The following is a 24,152-nucleotide window of genomic DNA, read 5'->3' on the forward strand; positions in this document are numbered from 1 at the left end:
AAGATACAGTATATATTTTCCTAAAGGTGTCACTGTGGTACCTGTAGCAACTTTCCGTAAGATGAATCGACTATAATTTTACCTATTTAATTTTTTTTTTAGTCACGTTCTGTTAAGACACATCTGTCAAAATAATGAGCGCACTGCATTTTAGCAGATTCAAAGTCACATTTTTGTGTATTTTAATTATGTAGTTTTAATGTCTTGCTATATAATACATATTTAATATATTATAAAGCTAAAACAGTATTTAAAAGGCCATGATTGCTGCATGCCATTGTGTAGCAGAGGGCAGAGAAAAGACCAATAAAGACAGATGGTCCATACAGCTTACGTTGAAGTCATATATCTAAATATAGATGTTGCTACACAGGTTATTACAAATAAGCCTTTCCCACGTGTTTATGCACACACATGTACACAAAAATGAAGTTGGTAAGTAAAGAACAGTTAATTTTGTTTTGTTTGAAATAATATCATTTTAGTTTTAGGCTCGAAGACAGATGCCAGCATTTCACTCTGAACAGATGGTAATTCCATCTAATAGTGCATCTCTGTATTAGGAAGGTCTGTTGTGTATACAAACAGTAATAAACACTAGGTAAGGATCAAAATAAATTTTAATTGTTGACATTAAATTCTGGCAGCCATGGTTCTAAGGATACAATACTCCTTTCTCAAGTCTGTCAGGTTTACTAATACAACTGCTAAAGCTTTTGTATACTCTGCCAGATTCTTGTCCCAGGAATAACATATTTACACTGTGGCTAAATTTTACAGGCCTACATATGTTTGAGTAACTCCTGCTCAGCACACTGTAGGTAGGTATTTGTGTGCTCTTCCACCAAAGCCTTCAATTAGACACCCTGAATAGTTCAGGAAGACAGTATAAAGGATATATACAAAGTATACAGTTTTTAATTATTGTTAAGTTGAATTCAAAATGCATACATAGAAATTAAAACATAAAAATTGGTAAATTTGAGGACAAAAACTTACGGAAAACACATTTTCTTTTCATCTTGGAGTGCAGGCAAAATTGCAGGCAAAATTACATGCCTCACTATTTCATTTTTGCTACCAGTTACTAGTTCAGGGGACCCCAAGTCTGCTATCGCATTTCTGGTATTTTCTCTTTTTCTGCACTTCACAATAGTATCAGTCATTTCAACAGTAAGCGAGTCAAGTAATAACACTTATGTCTTCTGACAATATTTTGAAATTTTAGGATATTCTTTATAGAGTCCATTTTGGACTGTTTCCCAAAAAGAATGATACCCACGCACAATGGACACCAAAAGAAAATTTAGTAACGTGGATATTTTGCAATCATATTTCTTTTAAAATAGATGTAATACAGTGTATTTTTTAAAAATCATGAAAAATATATTGCTTCCACCATATGGGACAACCAACGACTCACCAACCGATTTAAGATGCAGCATATTGAGCTGACCATATGTTACAGTGCTGTTGAATGGCTGAGTGATTCATGCCCGTCACATTCTAGTATATCAATTAAAGCTCCTTGAAGTCTGCATGATTTGTGTCTCTGTTATTAAACCCTGCTAATTCATCCCACTTACACATCTGTTATAAATCTCTAGGAGTGCTGCATGATTCATGGCAATCTGTGAGCATGGTACAGCAAATTCTTCTCCTTGTAATTAACAGTAAATTGTTTTACTGCCATGCAATGAATTTTTCAGTTATATTGCAAATGAACTCCTAAATGCACGGTTCTTTCCTAAGAACTGACTTATATTATTAGGCAATTAAAAAGTATTGCTCTGAACCAAAAGCTTTTAATCAAGAGGAATGCAACTTAAACACAGCTTAAAAACCTTGCAAATTTGACAGAGAGGAAAAAGAACAAGCTGAGCTGTTTTGAGCTATTTTCTGAAGTATAATATGTGGTTGGTAGGGTAGAGGAAACAAGTAACTTTTGCATCCCTACTAATTTCCTGAAACTCAAAGAGCAGTTTAACTACAGCTTGAACACTTGGCAAGACAAGTTTGAGCAGATTCTATTTATCTCAGAAGTTACTTAAGTCATCTGTCATTACGAAATTTCTCAGATTACTTTACACTTTTCTAATTGTAAAACAGCGTCTTTATTCTTGAAATAAATAATTGGATAATTAGCCAAGCTGAATCATCAGAGGATTCCAGTGCTGCTCAAGTGTTCTTGTCAAAGGTGAAGCAAATTCATTTCAGCTTTGCCTCTGTAGCTTTCTGAAGAGGCTTTGATTTTTTTTTCCTGCTACATTCTTGGCAGCAGCCTCAAATTCATGAGTCCATACATCAAGTCAGTAGTTTAACAACAAATGAAATTAAATTCAAAGAAGGGAAACTAATTGAAGGACAGTAACAAAAGTGTTTGGTAATGTGCTTTTTAATATGGCATGCCACATTTGCATGATAATTTTTCCTTTTTAGCATGGAGCAGAAAGTGACTAGCTTAATGAGGGATTATTCAAGACAGGAATGAACAAAATGCATTCATAACTAAGAACAAAGATTGTATTATGAAACGGAAACAGGCAACTGCCGAGAAGTAACTGGATGATTGGTTTATGCATTATGAATAAAAAGGTAGAAAAATATTTATATTAGTATTCACTAATGACTATATATACAAGATTGTTGTAATTAAAATTATAAATTAACATATTAAGAGTGCTTGTTTAATCACTTTAGGTCCTATTCACAATGAAGAGACTTATGTACATGCATGCAAAACAATCTGTGTTTCCAGGCCAGCAGCAAATGGCCCTCGTATTTCTCTTTTGTAACAAAGGAAAATATACATTACTTACTCCCTATTTGATGGGTATCGGTGATTTTAAAATTGAGGCATGGCATTATGTAGAAGAGCAGTCTATGACAGGCATAAACAAATGAGGCTTTTGAAAAGGGCTTGCACCAGACCTTATCCATGAATGGAAAAAATGGACAAATTACCCAGATTAAAAGGGTAATCAAAAAGAAAACGACATCAAGGAGTGTAAGACAGCCCAGAATTACCCCAGCAAACCCAGAGGCAACTCCAAAGCCACCAAATACAACTGCTTGAAAAGTCTGCCAAGAAGCCAGATGCAGCTGGTGCTGGAAGAATATCTTCTACAAATTAGCTTCTGAACCCTGTAATTGCCATCAAAAGTGAAGGATCGGGAATACAATGTGCTGGGGTAAATGGCAGCAATCACAAAGCCATACTTTGCTGTGTCTTAAAAAGTGCTTTTTAAATGAATTTAAAAAAAAAAAATTAAGGGCAAAGGAAAGACAAACTTAATTACAAGAAATAAGCTTAGTCACATAGTAGTTAATGAAACATATCTGTATAGATTGTTTAAGGCACTCTTTGACTATATGATTTGAGATCAGTAGCATAAGCAATTGTACCAGTCCAAGCACTCACACGGCTCATTTCATCCTGTTGAAACCTCAGAAATTGCAGGGAATAAAGAGGTGTTTCTCTGCCTCACTGAAAAATTTTGAAGACATGCATGTTTTGTATTGGTAATTCATAATTTTATGCAAATATATTGTCACAAAAAGACACCTTTAAAGCATCAGATCTCTCACTGGTACCAGCTAGTACAGTTCTATAGATTCCAAGGTACCAGTTCAGAGTCCTACATGAGGGAAAACCACAAAGAAAAAGCTTCTTTTGAAATAATAATAATAAAAAAGCATAAGACCTGGTAAAAACAACAGGCTGGATGCCATTCTCAGACAGGAACCTGAATATGGCAGAACGTGAAGAAAGGAATAAAGTAAAATTTTTCTCTATGTATTGAAATGAAAAGTATATAATTACTGTCCAATATTCCTTTCAGTTACACACATGCAGTTCCACTTAATGATCTTGGGGTAGCATAGGCAAGAATAAAGTTCAAATTGGATTCAAAATTTTCAAATAAAGTATTAACAATGAACTTTCTCCTCATCAGCCAAGGATTTCAATAGAATATGCACGATATTGCAGTGCATAAAAAATATTTCAAATACTGCAAGGCTTTTGGAAGGTGCATCATCACAATTTACCATTTAAAAGACTGAAAAAAGTATGGAACACTTACTCATTCAAATATTTAAAAGTCCACTATTTATGTATTTGTATCTGAATAGACCAAGTTGAGGTTCTCTTTCTGTCCAGTCACCTTCTCTTTGAGAAAGAGAGATGGGTAATTCTCTTCTTCTGTTACCTTGATATGCGTGTTTTGATCTGTCATCCCAATACTGAATTTACCACATAACACTGATCTTCCAACACGTTTTACCATTCCCAGAGCTGGTCACGTGTCAGGCATAACTGTTCAAATTCTTTTATTTAACACACCCTCCTGGTTTCATATGCATTTGTAAGACCTTCCACTAAGTCTTTCATAAAATATCTCCATTCTTAATAAGTTTGCTTTGTTTGCTTCCTCACTCTCCCTCCTGACATTCTTCTGGTTTATCTTCTTTTATTACATTTACAAATATTTTTGGTGTATGTATTGGCGAGGAGGAGTTTTTTTGCCAGTCTGACAGACATGAGGACATATGCCCGATTTTTAGTTCTCTTTCACTCTACTTTTGCAAAGCTAGTCATGAGATATTCCCAATACAGGTGCCTATGCTGAACCAAGTTATGTTTGCTTCTGGATTATTTTAACCAGTTATGCTGCAGAAGACTTCTCACTGGAAGATCAGCAAACTCTTTCTGATGCTTCTGCTACCTTAGGTATTATTCTTAAATTCTGCTCCTGACTGCAGAAGTCTCTTTTCTTCATCTTTTCAATCTTATCTCAAAACCTCTTACTTTCCTCCTCAGCACTTTCATTTCTAATTATTTCACACCCTTGTTTCTGCCCTTGTTTTTATTTGATGTGTTACACTGTATTAAAAACAAAATAAAACCAAACGAAAACAAAAAAGTGGCAAGAGAAAAAGAAGAATTATAGATTTTTTAAGAGTATCCTTTTTATAACTAGTCTTCAGATTAACCTAATGGATATGAACAAAGCTTTAAAATTACTTGCGAATTTTAGTGGTAAATTTTAGAAGCCATTGGCAATTCCAAAAAGAAGCCCTTTGTTAACACACATCAGTTATGCCAAAATCACAGTCATCAAGGTGCCCATCAATTTAAATGGTCCATGTGATAAATTAGTATACTCCATAGATGGAAGGAGTGGAGATGGTTTTCCATTATCCTCCTGAGGATCAGAGGAGAAGAACGAGTCTAACTTTGTATAACCTCTAGCCCAACTTGGAATACAATTCAAAGCTTCTGAGTTGTGTTACGATGCAAGGGGACCATCATGCTAGAGCACATTTCAGTCAGGACTTCCTCCAAAAAGCCCCCTTTGCCAGGGCATGGAGGGGGACTGGCATCCAGCCAGGAAAGCTGTCTCTTTGCCAGGAAGACATTCCTTCATGAAAAAGAACTCACCAACAGTCCTAGAAAGGCAATTTTAATTTTATTTTGCACCATTCTGTGATAAAAAAGGATAGTAACGGACTAAGACTCACAAATTACAGGGACTGGTTTCTCCTAACTTTGTTCCAAATTTTAACTCGCTTTGATTATCATCATGTAAGTAACGCTTCTTTTAAATTTTCTTTGGAAACAGTTTTACAGAACTTCACAGAATGAAACACATACACACACACACAAAAAAAACCAAAACAAACTGTATGGATAGCTTAAAATAAATTTCTCCTGAAACAAAAAACGTGAATGTTGGAAGATGAAATTGCATGCAAAATTTAAGTTTTTTATTTTTTAGTTTGCAATATTTAATCCACTGCAACAACATGTTTTAAAAACATAAAAGGAATCTGATACAGGACTGATTCTTTTCTTTCATGGCTTGCAGGAAAAGGCTTCACTGCAAAACAGCTAATAAATGGGGACATGTCTGCTATGCTATTTTGTATTCTCCTGTCTTCTCTAATGTGATAGGTCTCTAAGTATTAACACAACCAGGGAGTAGATGGTCATAAACAAGCTGTCAAGCATAACTAAGCTATTGTTTCTGAATCTTTTAATAAATGTATAAATGCAAAGTTGGATCATTTGTAGTAATAAGGTGTGCTGTTTAGACGATGTTTGTTTCCATGGTTATCAGCACAGACTGAAACACCATTCCTTGCATGTCCATGTAGTATGGGATAAAGTCATACAAGTAAAAGGCTTTGTATATGGCCAGCCTTCCACTTGAAAAGAAATGGAAAGACAATGAAATAAATAGACAAAGAAGAACTGAGGACAGATTAGAGGAAAGATCCTGACAGCTGAAATTTCACTTCAGTTGATGTATATAAAGCTTCCTATTTATTGGCTCCCTATCTGAAAGCTCCTATATCTCTTCATTGATTAAGCAGAAAAACTGTGGTGGAATTCAGAAAACACAAATATAGCCCAGGGACTCTAGGAAAATATTTTGTACAGCAGAAAATTTCAGATTTCTTCCTATTGGAGACCAAATTACATGAGAGAGATAATTGCAAAGATCATCACTACAACATCCATATGACAACACTACTAATTGTTTAACATTTCTAGTTAAGCATGTTTAGCTAGTATAGTGAAATTAATTAATGTGTTTTAAATGCCTATACAAAACGGAACCACGATGCTAAGTAGTCAGCTTTCTTCAGATGACCACCAGTATATGTCACATAGCAAGGATTTTGAGCCTGTATTTATAAAATTAAAGAACTGTACTGACTACCTTGTTCCATGAAATAGCTGATTTTCCTAACAGTTTCTCTCTTAAAACTCTCTTGGATCCTGCAACGGTCCAAGAAGTGAGTTTATGCCAGTCCTTTCTTCAAAGTAAATACAGCCCTTCTCCATCTCTATTCTGTACTGATGGTTATTTTCCCTGAAATTTGTAGACAGCTGATACCTTTGAAATCCATGACAATGTGGTTGAAATTAACTCAAAGACTGAAGGTGCACAGGAACATATATAAAGTTTCTTTAACACCATTTCCATAGGAAAGTGTGCGTATACATATCTACAAAGTAAAATCCCATATATCTCAGGGCCTAAATAAACATTTTCAAAAGAGCAGACCCAAAACATGTATGTTGCTTTTGATTTAGACACACAAATACACTATATAGTTAGGTTAAAAAGAACAGAAAAGCCATGCAACTCCTTCTTCATGTGTTAAGCAAGGCATTGGCACCGCAGGTGTATTTTATGTCCCCTGTTATGCAAACATGACACACACACTGAAAAACCCCAGCAACAAATCAACAACTTCTTAGCATCATAAATGAATGAGTGGGTGCAGCCACACTTATGTACACTCACTGTTTAAACAAACAGGAACAAAAAATACACATATCACAACTTGCAACTGAGAGAGCAGTACACAAAGCCTACTGCTTTAAGGTACACTAATAGTGTACCTTAAACCTCCATTGAAAACATTTTGGTTTTAATCTGTCAAGATAAACAAGTAACAATTAAGCAAGTCACTTTGTATTAATACAACACCTACCCCTGTCACTGTGCATCAAACTACGATCATCATAATAGTATTCATTAGTAAACTGTGTGTCAGCTTTGCACTTTGCTACAGACTGTTTCCTTACCAGCTGCCAAGGTTTGCCCCATGCCCGGCTCACTGGTTACACAACCAATTTGATTGCAGAGAGTAACAGTAAAGTTGTACGTCCTGTAAGGTTTTAATCCCGTTGCTACGTAGGAGAGCTCATGAGCCTCAGCTATATGCAAAACCTGCAAAGCAAACAGATTGGAAGACAACAGTTGGTTAATAATATTTTCATTCCTGCCAATTGATGACATGTTCACGAATAAGAAACTTCTCTCTGAACTTCCAGATTCCTTTATTCAGATGTGGAAAAGCCTGAAAAGACCAACTGAGGGAGAGGATTATTTTGGAGAATCTGAACAAGCTGGGATTTAGGTGATAATACTTCCCATCACACTGTTTTATGAGGTAATAAGCCAGTTCCTGAGTGGATAAATGAGGAAACAAAGTTATTGCCTCATAAAACTGTGTTGTGGTGCAGTTATCACTACAAACAGTGCAGCTACAATCGAAATGACAAAAATGACACTATTAAGTTGTGAAATCTGACCACCATTGGAGGAGTGACATGATTAGCAGGCATTAGGAGGGAGGGGAATAACTAATACCTACAGACATTCGCATCTGCTTTACTTCAACATTACTACAAACTATCAAAAGGAGAAGAACTGAATAAACTGTAGCATTTTAGATAACTTTGTTATCAGATAGTTGTTTAAATGAAAAATCTTGCAAGCCTGTGACCTGAAGCACTTGGCATTTATGTATTGTTACAATAACCCCAGGAGCAGTAGTATCCCTACTTCATAGGCAAATAAACTGAGGCCCATCTGTGGTACTACTGAAAGACAAAATCAGCTCTGAAGGAGAAATTCAGTATCAGAGCACCAGATTCACTTTCCCATCCTGATCGCATATCATGTTTCTTTGCTCATTCCTAAGCTTTTGGCTTACTACTAGTGTCATGATACTTGTTTGCCAACCCCAGTCAAACAAACAATACAATAGTATTTTAAAGTGACATATTTTGACTTCTTAAAGCTGTTTCTTTCTGGTATTTTAGGTTTCCCCACTTCAAAGATAGTCAACTAAGAAGCTGGACAGGTACCTTCTTAGTGACAGTGTAGATTCTTACAACACAATTTGGCTTTAAGAATATGAGCAAATATAGCAAAAATACAGAATCAGTACATGCAAATATCAAAATAATTTACATGTTGTAAATTATCCCTCCTAATTTTTAATCTCTCCCACTACTGAAAACAAGTCAGCTCAGGAATACAACTTAAAACCTAAAAGTAGTGTATAAAATTACAGAGCACTCAAACTGGTAGGTGGAAAAGTTAGAGAATATACAGCAAGTCAGGGAAACAATTCATCAGACAACCTCAGAGGACATCAGACTTTATCAATTTTAATATTACCAGTTAGGAAAAACATTATGCAACTAACAATAATACCTGGGAAAATGGTGGCAAGGACCTTTGTTCAGTTATTAAACTGATGCTGTAACCCATCACTTCTCCTCTTGCTAAATTATCTTCTGGTTTTTCCCATGACACATTGAGGGAATATGGTGAAAGAGGGAATACTGATGGAGATGGCATGAATGCTGGGGCTGAAATAAAGTTAATATAATAATATTTATAAAATAAATGAGCAATGTGTATAATGCAAGCTTTCTCATTGTACTTCCAAAATACTATTTCAGACAATATTTCTTTTCCCTTTTTAAACTTTATTCTCAAGTTTAGCTGGAATTTTCATCTTCTATTAATAGCACATAAAAAATACTTCACTTATCATTCTCCTGTTTTCTACTCTGGCTGTGAATGCAGAATAAAACTGCCTATGTCTTCAAAGAAATACTAATCAACACTGCAGTCTAAAACCCCGTAGCAGGAAGGAAAGTACATACAGACAAAAAGGTCTTGAAGAAAAACTTCATGCAACATGGGAAAAAACTGATAAAAGCAAAAAGTGTTCAATACTTCAGCATCTTAAAAGCAATTTTGTTTGCCAGGCCAGTTTGAAATTAACATGTCTCTCACTTCTTACAAAACAGTTCCCCTGTCTTCCATAGTAAATCTGTTAAAGGATTGTTTGCACTGCAGTTAAATCCCCACCTGATTACTCTGTAATAATAGGATACCAACTCATAGCACTTCTGCTACATACAAACAACCACACTAATGGACCTCTTCCCAAATACAATTTAACACTTTTATAACATATAGTATTTAGGAACAGATAAGCACAAAGACTCATTTTGAAGGAGGAATTAGTTTAGCCTGCTGTTTTGCAGGAGCAAATGTCTGAGGACATGATTTTCAAGCTAACAGCAAACAAACACATCAGTAACATAACAGAGATGTTTAATTGCAAATCATAGGCTCTATCAGTCTGAAAATCTTAGATTTCTACTGAAAGGATTTAAATAAATTGCTGTTATTTCAAATAATATGTCAAGTGGCAAGCCCTTTAGAAAATATGAACAGAAGGGTCACTATAAGAGATGTTGCAAACTAGTTACACTTCAGAAAAAAGGGTCCATATTATGACACTTGGCCTCCATAAAAGCATATGGAAAGGAGTTAAAGCTCACACTGCCTGTCTTAAACACTCTTAAGGCCACAGAAGGACTTTGCCATAAGATAAACACAGAAGGGTGTAACAGGGTGGTGCTAACTCCAGGCCTGGAGGCGGCAAGATCTGATTAGCTCAACCTGGTTAACACATCCAGACAAAAATTCCCAACTGTGGCAAATTGTAAAGAAGCAACTGCTTATACACATATCACCAGTCAAACAAAGATATGTCCCAAGTTATGGGACAGATGACTTCTGTGCCCATCAATGACCACCAAAGTCCCCCTTGAATATGCCTCTATGGATACCTAGCACTTGGACTATAAAATAAGCCACCACAGCAGGAACTTGAGATAAAATAAAGGTAGTACTATGGTTGGGTGTTATCTCAGACCTAGGTGAGAGGTTAACAAAGCTGGGGAGAAGAATGTGTCACTGATACAGAAACGCAGAATTTACATGCCACAAGGAAAGCCAATTCAGCAACGATTCTGAAATCAGCTCCTACTGGGTAAAAGGTAATTCCAGCAGGAGGAGATCACGTCCACCAACTCATGGACCACTGACCCAAGAAACTCAAAAGAAGAGAAAAACTGAGCATGCAGACCAATTAGCATTAGAAGACACAGAATGATTTAACTCATAGAATAAGAAAACTGTGTAGCCAACAAGCATTAATTCCTTTGTTTGGTAAGATGTATAAATAGTGAAAAGTTTTGAATGACCTCAGGGACCCCATCACGGAGAAGCCCACAGTAAAGAAGGACCAATGGGATGCTGCTGGATCCATAGGTGGTGACTATCTTCTGCTTGATCTCTCTCTCTCTCTCTCCTCTTTTCCATTTCTTTCTCTTTACCTCACATTTATTGTTAAATAAAATACATATTATTGACTTTAGCATATGGTTGTGTTTGTACCTTAATTTGGGCAGAGGCATCTCTCACTAATTGGGTCTTAACAAAAGTTTCAAGCACTATACTCCTGAAAAGGTAACCCTCTCAAGTTCTTCAAATTGGAACACTGCTTGGTATATTTTATAATCTTGTAGTTTAAATTTTGGGTTAATTGATATGGATTACTTTCCTCAATACTATGATTTCATGGGGAAGAAAATGTTTTTGCTTAACATGCTAAGTTCTGAGATAATCTAACCTATCTTTAATTAGATAAAAATAAGAATTTGTCCCTAGCTGAACCACCACTAGGCACATTTTACTGAAAAAAAAAAATTAATAATACATGCTAATCTAGTTCTTCCTTTAATTTCTATCAAAGAAATTCAAACCAGTGCTTACCAGCCTCTCCTGTTTGTCCTGATATCCAGTCTGAAGATATGCTACCTGCCATGTTTACTGCTACCACATAAAATTCATACTCTGTAAATGGTTCCAGATCAATGACTGTGGTACTGGTTTGCGGTGGAGCCAGAGCATTTTCATTAGGAGACTCCACAACTGGTTGAGGACTGAGCCATCCACTGCTTTGGAAAATACGAATTTCAGGGGAAAGAAAGTTCCCAGCTGGTTTTAATTTTTTTCTCATGTAAAGTTCATATCTTATAATTATACCTAGAGAAAAAAGTAAGCCAGAAAAATTAATGAATTTAAATGACTTAATAATAACATATTTAATGAGCTATGAATCAATCAATCAAATTCAAAGAAAATACAGCATTAGTAGGTTTTTTTCTTTTCTGCTATTTTCATCCAAATGCTATACTCCCTGAAACAAAATCACCTTTTTTTTAATTATTTTTAAATTATGAGAAGGAAATTTTTGAGTGACATTTTAATCCTAATATTTTTTTGAACATTTAGAACAGACTACTGGATAGGAAATAAATGTGCATCATGTATGTGTTGGGGTATGAAGCAATACACGATTTAGGCTGGATCATGGAAGTAGTTTAACTATAAGAATAGATTGTAATAAATCTGATCGGAGATTTCCAAAATGGTAAAAATGAGAGATATGGCAAAGCCAAGAGATAATTACCATAAAATATATATATTTGGGGCTGTATTCATGCACAGAACTGGAGAGGTTGCTTGGGAGAAACAGCTTCTTTCTTTGTCTTTGGAGACACCAGGATATCTGACCAGACATCAAAACAAATATGAGAATATTGCTTAAATTTGCTTGTGCTGGCCATTAAATGCATGTCACGGCTATGGAGTAAACTATGAGGAGTCTAAGACAGACATTGAGGGACAAGTGCTAACAGCAAATATCATGGCCTGCATTGCAGAAACTGCTCCTCTAAATGCATAGTCATTCTTGTGCGTGCATTAATCCTGTCTAACCTGGAAGTAGCTGGAAAATGAGATGTTTGAAGTAAAAGCTGAGCTACTCATAGACAGATGCCCATTTTATGAACAGATCAAAATGCTTGTTTTCACACGCACAAATACTTGTGCAAGTAAGTGCAAGTTCACAAAATTCCACTGCACATATACTAAAAGATAGTGTTTACCAATAATATCTGTGGCACCACAGAACTATCCTACAACAGCTGTGTTCTCAGTTTCAAAATCCTAAAATATTATTACACAAGTTAGACCAGAAACTCTTGGCAATCACCTAATCCCTAACAAAGTTATACTGGTAATAGAATTAGTTACTGCACATGACGGATGGTTTCAAAAACAGACTTCTCTGTTAATTCTTAGGGTTTTTTCCATAACTGTTATCTGCTTATTTATTTTTTGTCAAGCAGTATCACCACATCTGTCTGAACTAGGCGATCTGGCAAATTAGGAAAAAATTAATTTTACTGTAAATGTTTGATTATAAATCTGATTTTTGCTGCAGCAGATGCCACTGAGGGCTAAATCCTGAACTCCACAGTCAGTGGGGTTCTGGACTCCAAAAGAATAAAACATAGACTCTGAGGATACATTTAATGGTAAGCAGGCAAATTAGGACAATGCCATACTTCATTCTCAGTGTATGTCACATGGATAAGGAACTCTAACGAGATTTGAGAAAACACTGCTTTTTCCTTGCAAAGACTTTGATTTACAAAAGTAAACACAATGTCCTACCATTTGGTTTCTCAGGTGGTGACCATTCCACAGCCAGTTCTGTAGCGCTGATAGTTTTTACCATCGGTGTGTGTAGCCCTTCTGGAGGAGCTTGTGCAGTAACTACAGTTACTGGCTGGCTCTTTAAGCAGCCTCCACTAGTACAAGCTTGCACAGAAAAAACATATTTTGTAAATGGAATGAGGTTCCAAATAATTGCTGAAGTCTTTAAGCCTTCATACTGACCGCAAGGCTGAAGATCAACTGAGCTAGTACATGTCAAAATGTATTTCTCTATGGGCCCAGAGTCATTGGAGACACTTGTCCAGTAAAGTAAAACAGAGTGGTGACTGACAGGAAAAACAGGATTTAAATCTAAGCTTCCTATAGGTGTCCCAGATTTTGTTCTGTATGTCACTGAGGCACTTCTTGTAAAACCGTGAACGTTGTTGGCTTGGATGTAATAGGAATAGAAGGTATATGGAGCTAACACAGTATCAGTGAAGGTCTGAACACCTAGAACAAACAGGTGAGAAGAAAACTATATCAGTCTAACACAGAAAATAATCTTAATTTGTATAGTTAACATCTGTCCAGCCCTAATCCAGAAATATTTATTCCTGTTTGCATGCTATTCTTGAGATCATTATAAACATTGTAACTTTTCAACTTCTTTTTTTTTTAAACAAGGGGGAAAAAACCTTCTCTTTACCCCTTTATCCCTTATTATCTTCCACTACACAGCAGCATCACTAGAGAAATAATTTTCCACTGAACTTCTCCTAGTTCCTCCTTTAATCACAAAGAGCATTAATACAGTTATCTTCTCATTCCTCTTTTGCTTGAAAATAATTATTTCAAATGTAAATCAGCATCAATATTAGTAAATATAATTTAGAAAAAGCAACTCCAAACCATTGTGTAAATTTTCAGACTTCTGTTTGTATTAATTTCATAGCATAAGACCAAATATTTCAACTTTGTGTGCTTTCACTTCCTCACTTCTACTACAGTGCTTAATAGTTCATTCGTAAAGCATTTGATCTTGGATGAGAAGTGAAACAAAAGTGCCAATAATTATTAAAGAGATAGATCCAAAGCCTATATTTACTTTCCTCACCCTTACTTTCCATTACTCTAGCTAGCTTTTTAGCATCTTTTTAGTACCCATGGCCATTAATAGCTCCTGCATAGATCCCAGAAGTTACATATCTTAGTCATCACAGCACAATATGAATTTATGCACAACCATACCACAGTATGTTATTTTGCTTTAAGAAATAGTGAACATTGAGTAATAGATTACATGTCAGAGCATGGATACTCTTAAACTCCTTCAAAGCAAATGGAGAGGACACAGCTATTTCTAAGTTTTCTGCACATCTGCACTGGCAAGCCAGCCCTGAGTACAACTTAAGAGTTTATGAGTATTGCTAGATATTCAACCCTTGACACTGCAGCACAAAAGCTGCAGTCTCAGCCCAGTAATTGTTTACAGCACTTCAACTCCCTATAGCTATCTCAAACTCATCACTGGAGCCCCGCAAGGAGACTGGGTTATCTTATCTTCAGGCCTTGCAAACTGTGGTACTTCAGGCAAGCCTGGAGAACAACTCTGCCAGCTGAGCAATGGCTATTGAGACTTCTTCATGTGTTAATAGTGAGCAGGCAGAAGATGCAACAGATTTCAGTCTTGCTGGAAGGATTCAGTTGTTTCTTCTTCCACTTTGGGGCTAGCATGGTGTTCCCAAGTGTGAGTGCAAGTACTCAAATATATTGTAGAACTGCTGAGCCCTTTCTGAGCTCCATGGTCACAGTTGCCCTGGCTGAAGTGCTTCTTGGCACAGGAGTGGGTACCAAGTTGGCAAGAGTCCTCAGAGTGTGACAACCAGTTGCTGTGAAGGACATGACAAGTCAGAGCTCGTCATGTGTCCAGTTTCCAATTTTGTAGCCAGAGGAAAAAAAATGGCCACAGAGGCAGCATGAGGCAGCATGGTAGAAACATGGGGGAGCTGTACTTTATCTGATGATAGGATCATCCCATTCTATGAGCCTGCAACTCAAAAGAGCCATGGAGAAGGAAAAAAGTGCATAAGGGAAAAAAAAGAAAATAAGAAATAAAGAAAAAAAAAACAGCTAGACTTCTATTAGCAACAGCAAGTACCACAAATCCTTGTGAAATAAGAGTATCCCCAGAGTCAGAGCTAGATTGTACGACCTCTCCCCCATCCTGAACCATGCGATGACCTGCAAACTGATCTAGAACCAACAAGCATGCTAGGACCTACACCGAAATCAGGTGTTCTAGAACAAATTCTAGAACTGACAAGTGAGCTAGAGTATGCTCTGGAATCAGAGAGCAAGCAAGACTGAACTAGACCAAAAATATCTAGAACCTGCTCAGAAACCATTAAATGGTTCTGAACCAACAAGAAGCCCTGAACCAACCAGCAAGCTAGAGCTAGACCATGGTCCTGAACCAGCAAGCAACCTAAACCATCATTCCAAGACTAGCAGGTGAGCTAAAACACTAGAAACACACATCTAGAACCAACAAGAAAGATAGGACACTATCTAGCTCCAATGTGCAAGCTAGATTGTGATCTAGAACTGCCTCCCTACCAAACCTCCAACTCCATAACTCATTCCTGCTCTAGAAATGGCTGCACCAACACCACCCTAGCTCTACACCCAACGAATCCCTGAAACCCAGCTTCTGGAAGAGACCTGGACTTGTAGAAACTCTAGGGACAACCCAGACTGTAGGGCCCCAGGTCTAATGCCAACGGCAAGCATATTACTTTCCCCTTTTCCTACAGAGATTGAGAGAGGCAGATCACACAGAATGCTGATGCTGTCTGCCAGGAAAGTAACCAGCACCATCTCAACATTACAGGAAAGTTCTATTCAGTATTGATGAATACTGACAATGAGTTATGATGGAATTTTTTTTTCCATAGGAATACAGGCTAACAGGAATATAGGCTAGATAAAATAGGATAAAGCCAAAAGTAAAAAGTTTCTACATTCCTCAGCTGAACAACTCCAACCACACTCTGTTCCCCAGGGCTCAGTATTGGAGCCAGTTCTATTTAATAACTTTATCAATGATGTGGACGAGGGGATCGAGTGCACTCTCAGTCAGTTTGCAGACAACACCAAGTTGGGTGAGAATGATGATCTCCTGGAAGGTAGGAAGGCCCTCTAGAGGGATTTGGATGGGCTGGATAGATGGACTGAGGCAAATTAGATGAGGTTCAACACAGCCAAGTGCCAGGTCCTACATTTGTGTCACAACAACCCCATGCAGTACTACAGGTTTGGGGCAGAGTGGTTGGAAAGCTGCCCAGCAGAAAAAGGACCTGGGGGTGTCAACAGCTGAACATGAGCCAGCTGTGTGCAGTTGTACTCTCAGCACATAAGCATTATAAAGTCCACACTATACTGAGAAAAAAATAACATTATCAAAAGTTCTGACAGCATTAACAATGCTTGATATTCAAACACCGGAATATGATTTCACATCGCTAATTAGGGGTATTGCCTGGAAATGTCAAAAACATTTTTTGAAAACAAATCTATGTTTCTAAGAACATAATGTTTTCTTAAATAGAAACATGATAATGTCTCATTATACAGCTAAACCCATACAGAATTTTTCACTCTCTACAAAGTGTGTAGGTAGTGTCATGAAATAACATCCTCAACAGTGCACTGTTTCAAGTACATTACTAAGTACAGATTTATGACAATGAAGTATAATAGTTTTTCTTTTGAAACTAATTCATATTTTTACTAAAGTTACGCCTTTAAACCAAATTAAAGAATTAGAATATTCTCTATTAGTTCTCCAACTTTTTTTTTATGTTTCTTTCCCCCAATCACTTAATCTCATGCTTACATGGGTTGCACACCTTTCCTCATGGTAGTACTGCAGAGTGCCCAAATTCACAGCATAAGCCACAAAGTAATGAACTGTAACACTGCAGTATGAACCAAAACATAAAAATGTGAGGTGCATTCCAAAGGATCTATGCTTCCACTGAATAACAGCTCTTTTTTTCTTTTCTCCAGGGTACATATCAACAATTAGAGAGACTCAACTTCCGCAAAATATTAATGCTGCATTGGCAAGAAAATGCAAAAGCTAAGGAATCTGCTAGAACAGAAATCAAATCTTAGTGGCATTAAACCACACCTGTCTTCTTTAAAAAAAACCCAAAACACTTGTGTACCACATATACATACAAACAGTATCCAAATCCATCTCCTTTTCTTTGATAAGTAGAGCAATATTACCACAAAATGGCCTTTCCACCTTGGACAGAGTGTCGAATCCTTGAGGACTGCCTTCTGAGGATCCCTTTGCAAGCTTCAACATGAGAGAAGTGGTGCTGCTAAAGACAGATCAGGAGCTACACTGATAGCTTAACAGAAGGTGCTAAAAGTTAGAGGCCACAAAAAGCTTTCCTAATCTGTTAACAGTTTAAAACCAGGGAGATGAAAAAAGAAACTTAAGCACATTATGATCTCTTCTGTTCATCATTCTTCATCTATGACTTTGACTCTTTTAGATTTTGGAGTCTGTGTGTACTTCCAGTAAATACTTCTGGGGAGTCAATTTTAAGTTTTTCAGATTAAAAAGAAAAAAATTATCAGCTATTTTGGGTGACTCTGTGTCAGATTTTACACTAAGGTATTCATTTCTTTCAAGCAAAATTAATAACATAGAACAGAAGCTCTAAAGAAAAACAGAAAAAATGTATTTGAAACTACGATGATAATGACAGAAATGCAAAATAATTAAGAAACATCACACACACACACAAACATGAAATCTTTGATGTCACCTTACTTACTATAAGGATAGTAGTCTTCAGTTGTATAAATTTCTTCCTCATCCCTATACAGCTGGTAAATAAGCCTGTTAGAATTTGGAGAGTCAGGGGAACTCCATGAAAGATTGATAACAGAGGAATTGAGAACTTCTCCTGTAGGAGGAGGTTGCTGGAAAGGAGCTAAAACATATATACAAAAACTGAGGATGTAAAAATGAAGGTAATCAATAATCACACAAATTTAAAGAAAAACACAAAGAAACTGCTAAGCTTTCTTCACTGAAAAATCATTGAGTAAATGCACAGTAACCAGGCAAGACATTAACAGACTAAACCAACCCATCCAAGAGCTCCCCAACAAAGTTTTTTATCAGAGTACATGAAACAAGTGTATATATAACAAATAAATAAATGACAAATAAACTTAATCCCCCTAACCACCCCAAATTAAAGCAGGTATACCACAGTTTTCCAAACTGCTTTTGTTTTCGTTTTTTGTTGGGTTTTTTTTATGTATTGCAAAACATCTACAAAACAAGAACATATTTATCTGGTCACATTATTGAAGTTTCTAGTTCAATTAGAATTTATTTTTTCAGAGGATTCATTCCATTTTAGTATAGACTAGGGACAACTTCCTCTAATAGAACAGAAATGGAAACTCCAACTAAGTACAAATTTTACTGAATTGTTACAATAACCCTGCTTAATCAAATAGCAAAAACATAAAGAGGCAAATTTTGAAGGCAATTCACTTCACTTTTAGTCAATTCACTTCCATTTGTTTCCAATGAAATTGAAACCAATGAGAGCAAGGTATCTCACATTTTAAGAAATCAGCTTGAGATGCTTATTTACCAAATTACTATTGTGCTATCACCTCCATTAACTTTGGAAAATGTACTACTTAACTAAACCATTATAAATAAAGAGAAAAACAAACCTGGAAGTTCACAGGCCAAGTCCCTCATATTTTAAGAAAGAGCATTCAAAGTCTCTTTTGTAATGCAACTGTATGATCACAGTCCTAAGATAATAGCTAATATTCAGAAATTAAACTTTATATGCATAAATACACACATGTTCACATAAACATGTGATTTTTACGGTTGGACTGAACTATCTCAAAGGCCCTTTCCAAGTTAGAAGATTCTATGATTCTATATTTATGTTATTATTCAAGCCAGGGCATGAGTTCATATCTTGCTGTAAGACCTCCAGTAATCCAGTAATACTGAGGAAAGCCCAGCTCTCCACCCTCAGTACACCATGCATTAGCACACAACAAGACTGGTCTGTTTTGGCAGCTGGTAATTGCTACAGCTTGACTCAAAAGGCAGATCGTTCCACTTCCCTATCTTCTTCACTAGGAGAGGGAAAAACAGGGGAGTGGGGACCTAGAGGAAAACATTTTGCTCCAGGGATGAGAATAGCCCAGGGTAACACTGAAATCAGCATATGGAGTAACTACCAGGAGCTGGATCCAGAACCACCTAATAAGCTCTTCTCCCTACATTAAGTATTATGGGACAACATGAGGATTAGAAACATGCAGATTTTTTTCTCCCTGTTCTTACAAACTATTGTCTTGTTCGTTAGGTGGATATTTGCTTAATATAAACAACTCAGCAAAAGTTAATTACCAATATCTATTCATCCAAGCTAATAGGATACAAGAAGCAAAGAATGAAGTTGCAGACAGAAAATCTCATGAGGATCTCAAGACATACAAGTGATAGATGTAGAGACTTATGCCAAAATCAGCGGGCCACATTACACATGGGTTTTTAATAGAAAATTAAAAAATGAGATGAAGCTCTTCATTTTGAGTAAGATAATGAAAAGCCCTACTACTACTGCAGTCTCTCAGCCAAGAAATAGCAGAAAATCTTCCTACAATTCAATGGATTAACAGAAAACATAATCATCATCTCCCATTAGAGGGCACAGGTTGTTTTGCTCCTCAATCTAGAGCTTTTGAGTTCAGCTCAGTTAGGAAGTGAATGTATGTAAAAGTGTCTACAGAAGTCAAGTCTGAGAATCAAAGGAAAAAAGTCCCTTCGGCATTTTAAAAAATTTCACTCTGTGTCATACATACTTACAAGACCTGAACAATATTAGAAATTTACCACCATCACTTTCATTCTCCATTCACAGTCTCAACCAATTGCATTTGCTCCCACCTGTTTGCTGGTTTGCATTTTATATGTGTAAGCAACGTACTGTATTTCAGATTTTTGAGCAGCATCTAAGATATTGCTAAGCAGAAAAAATGTATATAGGTCATTTCCTTAAAAAACACTAGTTGGACATTTGCTTCCCTTGGCAAAGACTCATAACCAGTAATGGAATGTGTCAACAAAATACTGTTCTGCAGTGAAAATAACCACAAATATCAAGCTAGGCAAAGCTCCATATCTGTGCAACAAGTTAAAATATTTTGGTATGAATAAGCAAAGGACTGTAATTGCTATATCATTTATGTCCAGAAGAGGACTCCGCTTGTCATTTAGAATACTGCTTGATGTATTTTTATCTAACTAAAATCTATGATATTATTTATCTATGTCATATTATTATTAATCAATTTTAGAGTTGAATTGCTATTGACCTTTATCCAATGTATATCCCAACATAAATAAGTAGGTTGGCTTATGTTTGTAAAGCACTTTGAAGATGAACAGCATCATAAAAGTGCCATGTATTATTATTATTATACATTCAGTTGAAACATCTTACATTTTTTAAAGAAACAACAAGCCAATCAACTGTCTGCACAACGAATAGATACTGTGCCTTCTATGGAAGAGTATAGGGAAAAGCAAAGCAAAACTGTGTCTAAACACTTCCAAAATTTGAGGAGAGCTAAAAAAATCATCTTTGGAAACAAATCAGTCTCTTTATGCTATCCATAATTATAATGCTGTACATTCTGCAATGCATATTATTTGAATTTTAAACTGACTTACAATGAAATACAAACTAGTACCAAAATGAGAGCTGTGTGTGCTTGAAACATTTTGTGCATGTGCATCTCTGCTTGTAAATCTATAGATTAGATTTAAATCACACGTCACAGTGATGAATATCATGTAAATACCCATGCAGAACACAAAGAAAAAAAAAAATACTTTGTTGAAGGAGGATCCAGAAACATACTCCAGAGATAACTTGGGAATGTCTAACCCTTTTGTTGCATTACACATGGCTACCAGAGGTGACTGTCACTGTATTACCAGTATGGCCATTACTAATTAGGTCTACTGACAGAAATGCCCAGTTAGCATCTACAGACTTCCTCACTCACTGGTTACCTGACTTCCAAGACTGGGCTATTAACTGGGTACAGCAGTAAACTGGAGGTGTCAAAAAACATAATACAGTTTTTTTCAGAATTAGCTGAGATCCTTACCCCATGGTTTGGCATTGCATGGCATGATGTCCTCAACGCCAATTTCTGACCATTGACGCAAAGACAACTTAAAAATTGAATTTTCTTATCACATATACTTTATCCTCTGCTTCTTTAAAATCCCTGCCAGCTTGGAGACTGTGCACTGGTGGGCAAATTTAAACATTTAATTTTGACTAATTACAACATAAAGGGTGAAATTGTGCCACCTCTTTTGTATCCAGACTCACTGCAAGGGCAGAAGTATAGATATTTCATTGCAGTTTGTTTCATTACAGTTCAGAGGAGGGCAACTAGGCTGGTGAAGGGACTCAAGCAAAAGTCCTGTGAGGGGAGGCTGAGAGAGCTGGGGCTGTTCAGCCTGGAGAAGAGAAGGCTCAGGGGAGACCTCATCACTCTCTACAACTACCTGAAAGGAGGTTGTAGCCTGGTGGGTCTTGGTCTCTTTTCCCAGGTAACTATCAGCAAGACAAGAGGGCATGGTCTCAAGTTGTGCCAAGGGAGGTTTAGGTTAGATATTAGAAAGAATTTCTTTACAGAGAGGGTGGTCAGACATTGGAATGGGCTGCCCAGGGAAGTAGTGGATTCTCTGTCCCCGGAGATTTTTTAAAAAAGACTGGATGTGGCACCTAGTGCCATGGTCTAGTAACCGCAGCAGTTACTGGATCAAGGGTTGGACTTGATGATCTCGAAGGTCTCTTCCAACCCAGCTGATTCTATGATTATCTGACCTTCCACATGGCATTAGCCCCACCTCACACATGCCAATTTCTCACACTCTGTTACACCGTATCACATATTTTCCCAAACTAACTGAAAAAAAGGTCCAGGAGGAAAAAGGCAAAGCTACATGGAACTGAGGAGCAGATTTTGAATTAATCACCAGGAAGTGGTTTTCAACAGACCTTCTGTTCTTCAGACCTTCTGAAGGCAGTTCCTCTGCCTTCTGTCAGTGGCACCAAAGAGGGCTAAGCTTCAAGTCGTACAAATACCATTGTATTCATGTGACTGAAAGGTGAACTCTGCATTGGTCACTGCAAAGAACATGGTGGGAAGTGCAATGGAAATTTGGATCATTACTTCTCCCCTTGCTTAGACTGCAAGCAGAAAGTGCGTATGACACAAAGCATTCTGTATGTCTCTCTAGAAAACAGGCCTAAGACACAGTAAAAATCACTCAGACTTTAGGGACCAAATCTGTGGGGGGCTGTGGGGGGAGTAAAACCCAATTTCAGTACTGCTGACCCAATTCAATACTCACTAAATCAATATAAAACTTTAATCTGAAAGACATGCTTTTAAGACCTAACATCCACTTACTTTTACTGCAGCCAAATAGGTTGTGGACATCCAAATTACTAGCATCAGGAACACAGTTGTCACATTTCAAGCCAGTTACAAATTGTTTACAAACACACTGTCCAGTAACAAGATGACAAGTCCCACTAATGGCTCCTGCAGGATGACAATTACAGTGCTGACATCTATAAACAAAAACAAATCAAGGAAGTGATCAAAACACATTAACACTTCAGTTAAGCACAGTAGGGTTTTGTTTAAAAGATTCTTGGGTAACCTAATTAAAAAATCATAAACAGTTCAGTAGTCTGAAACACAGCAGAAAATCTATTAGTCTGATTAAAAAAATTACAGAAACAGTGCCTACTATAAACATTTCAATGCCAGAATAATATTCTAATTTAGATAAAAATGGCTTAGAATTAAAGAGCTTTTATATATATTGATCCATACACAAACTAGATAATAATGTTTGGTAATAACCACATTATGCACTCAGTCCTCCAGCCTTATTCACACAACCTTTCTTGAGAGCTGCAGAGTTCAGTGATACACATGTAACCAGTTTCAGAGGTTTCTGCACAAAATATGCAACCTTCTACCTCAGTGAAAACTAGCCTTTCGTTGGGGAAAAAAAAAATCAATTAATAATTTCTTGTCCACAAAGGCAACTCGAAGTTGAAAAAAATAGCATGCTGTGAATAAAGGAGAATGAATGGTGACCAAAATTGGGAGAAAAAAACCATCAGATTAAATAAATGACAGGAAACAAAAAACCAGAAATATGAATATTATAACAGAAAGCACCATTTCTTTGCAGCCTGATGGACAAAATTGGAAATAACTGAAGAGAATAATTAATTAAATGTGCAAATTAAATTATTTTTTAATTAACAAGAACAAAAAGTGTAAAAGCATTGCTATCGCACAAATGCCACATTTCAATTCTGTAACTCTCTGTGGCATCAGTAGAATACGTCCAGGATTAATTTATGCTTTGGTTTTTGCATGTGAAACCTCTTGCAATCAACTTGTTCTTCACTTGATACACTATTTCCCCACTGACATCCATTTATAGTGTGGATACTGATGTCAGATTGTGCAAATATTCAAAGACTTGGAACATGTCCGAAATTAAGCAAAGCAAATTACTGCAAACACTGTTACACTACCCATTGCAATACAGACTGCCATTATTAGTCATAACAGAAAGTCAACAATGGCAAACAAAACTTCATACTTTAGATTCTAATTTCACTATATTTTAATTGCTGCAGGCTAAGAGTTCTGAAAAACAACAAGGACTAGGAGAAACATAGGACTATACAGTGAAGTTAAAACACACTGGGAAGTCTACACTTTACTCCCCTTGCTCTGAGTTGGAAAAGTCCAATTCTCAGGTATAAGCAACCTACTTTCAAGGGAATC

At 36.6% G+C, this 24,152-nt stretch overlaps 1 protein-coding gene across 9 annotated transcripts in view; it reads right to left on the reverse strand.

Annotated features, from left to right (window-relative positions):
• The window catches only part of USH2A (usherin), a 379,342-nt gene that overhangs the window by 281,658 nt on the left and 73,532 nt on the right, over positions 1-24,152 (reverse strand). For 7 of the 9 annotated variants that reach the window (XR_007903998.1, XR_007903997.1, XM_051783908.1 and 4 more), the window contains exons 15-20: positions 22,746-22,909; positions 18,035-18,193; positions 13,197-13,691; positions 11,448-11,720; positions 9,024-9,181; positions 7,604-7,748 (exon numbers count right to left, since the gene is read on the reverse strand). Coding sequence is in view for 7 of the 9 variants with exons in the window: in XM_051783908.1 (XP_051639868.1) it covers positions 7,604-7,748; positions 9,024-9,181; positions 11,448-11,720; positions 13,197-13,691; positions 18,035-18,193; positions 22,746-22,909 (1,394 nt within the window). In the remaining 2 variants the exon portion in view is untranslated. The remainder of the gene's footprint in view (positions 1-7,603; positions 7,749-9,023; positions 9,182-11,447; positions 11,721-13,196; positions 13,692-18,034; positions 18,194-22,745; positions 22,910-24,152) is intronic. The other 2 variants (XM_051783911.1, XM_051783913.1) reach the window with 2 other exon arrangements.

The sequence above is a fragment of the Manacus candei genome, unplaced genomic scaffold (genome assembly GCF_025592945.1).
Source record: "Manacus candei isolate 608988 ecotype Guabito, Panama unplaced genomic scaffold, ASM2559294v1 h1tg000017l, whole genome shotgun sequence".
NCBI lineage: Eukaryota > Metazoa > Chordata > Aves > Passeriformes > Pipridae > Manacus > Manacus candei.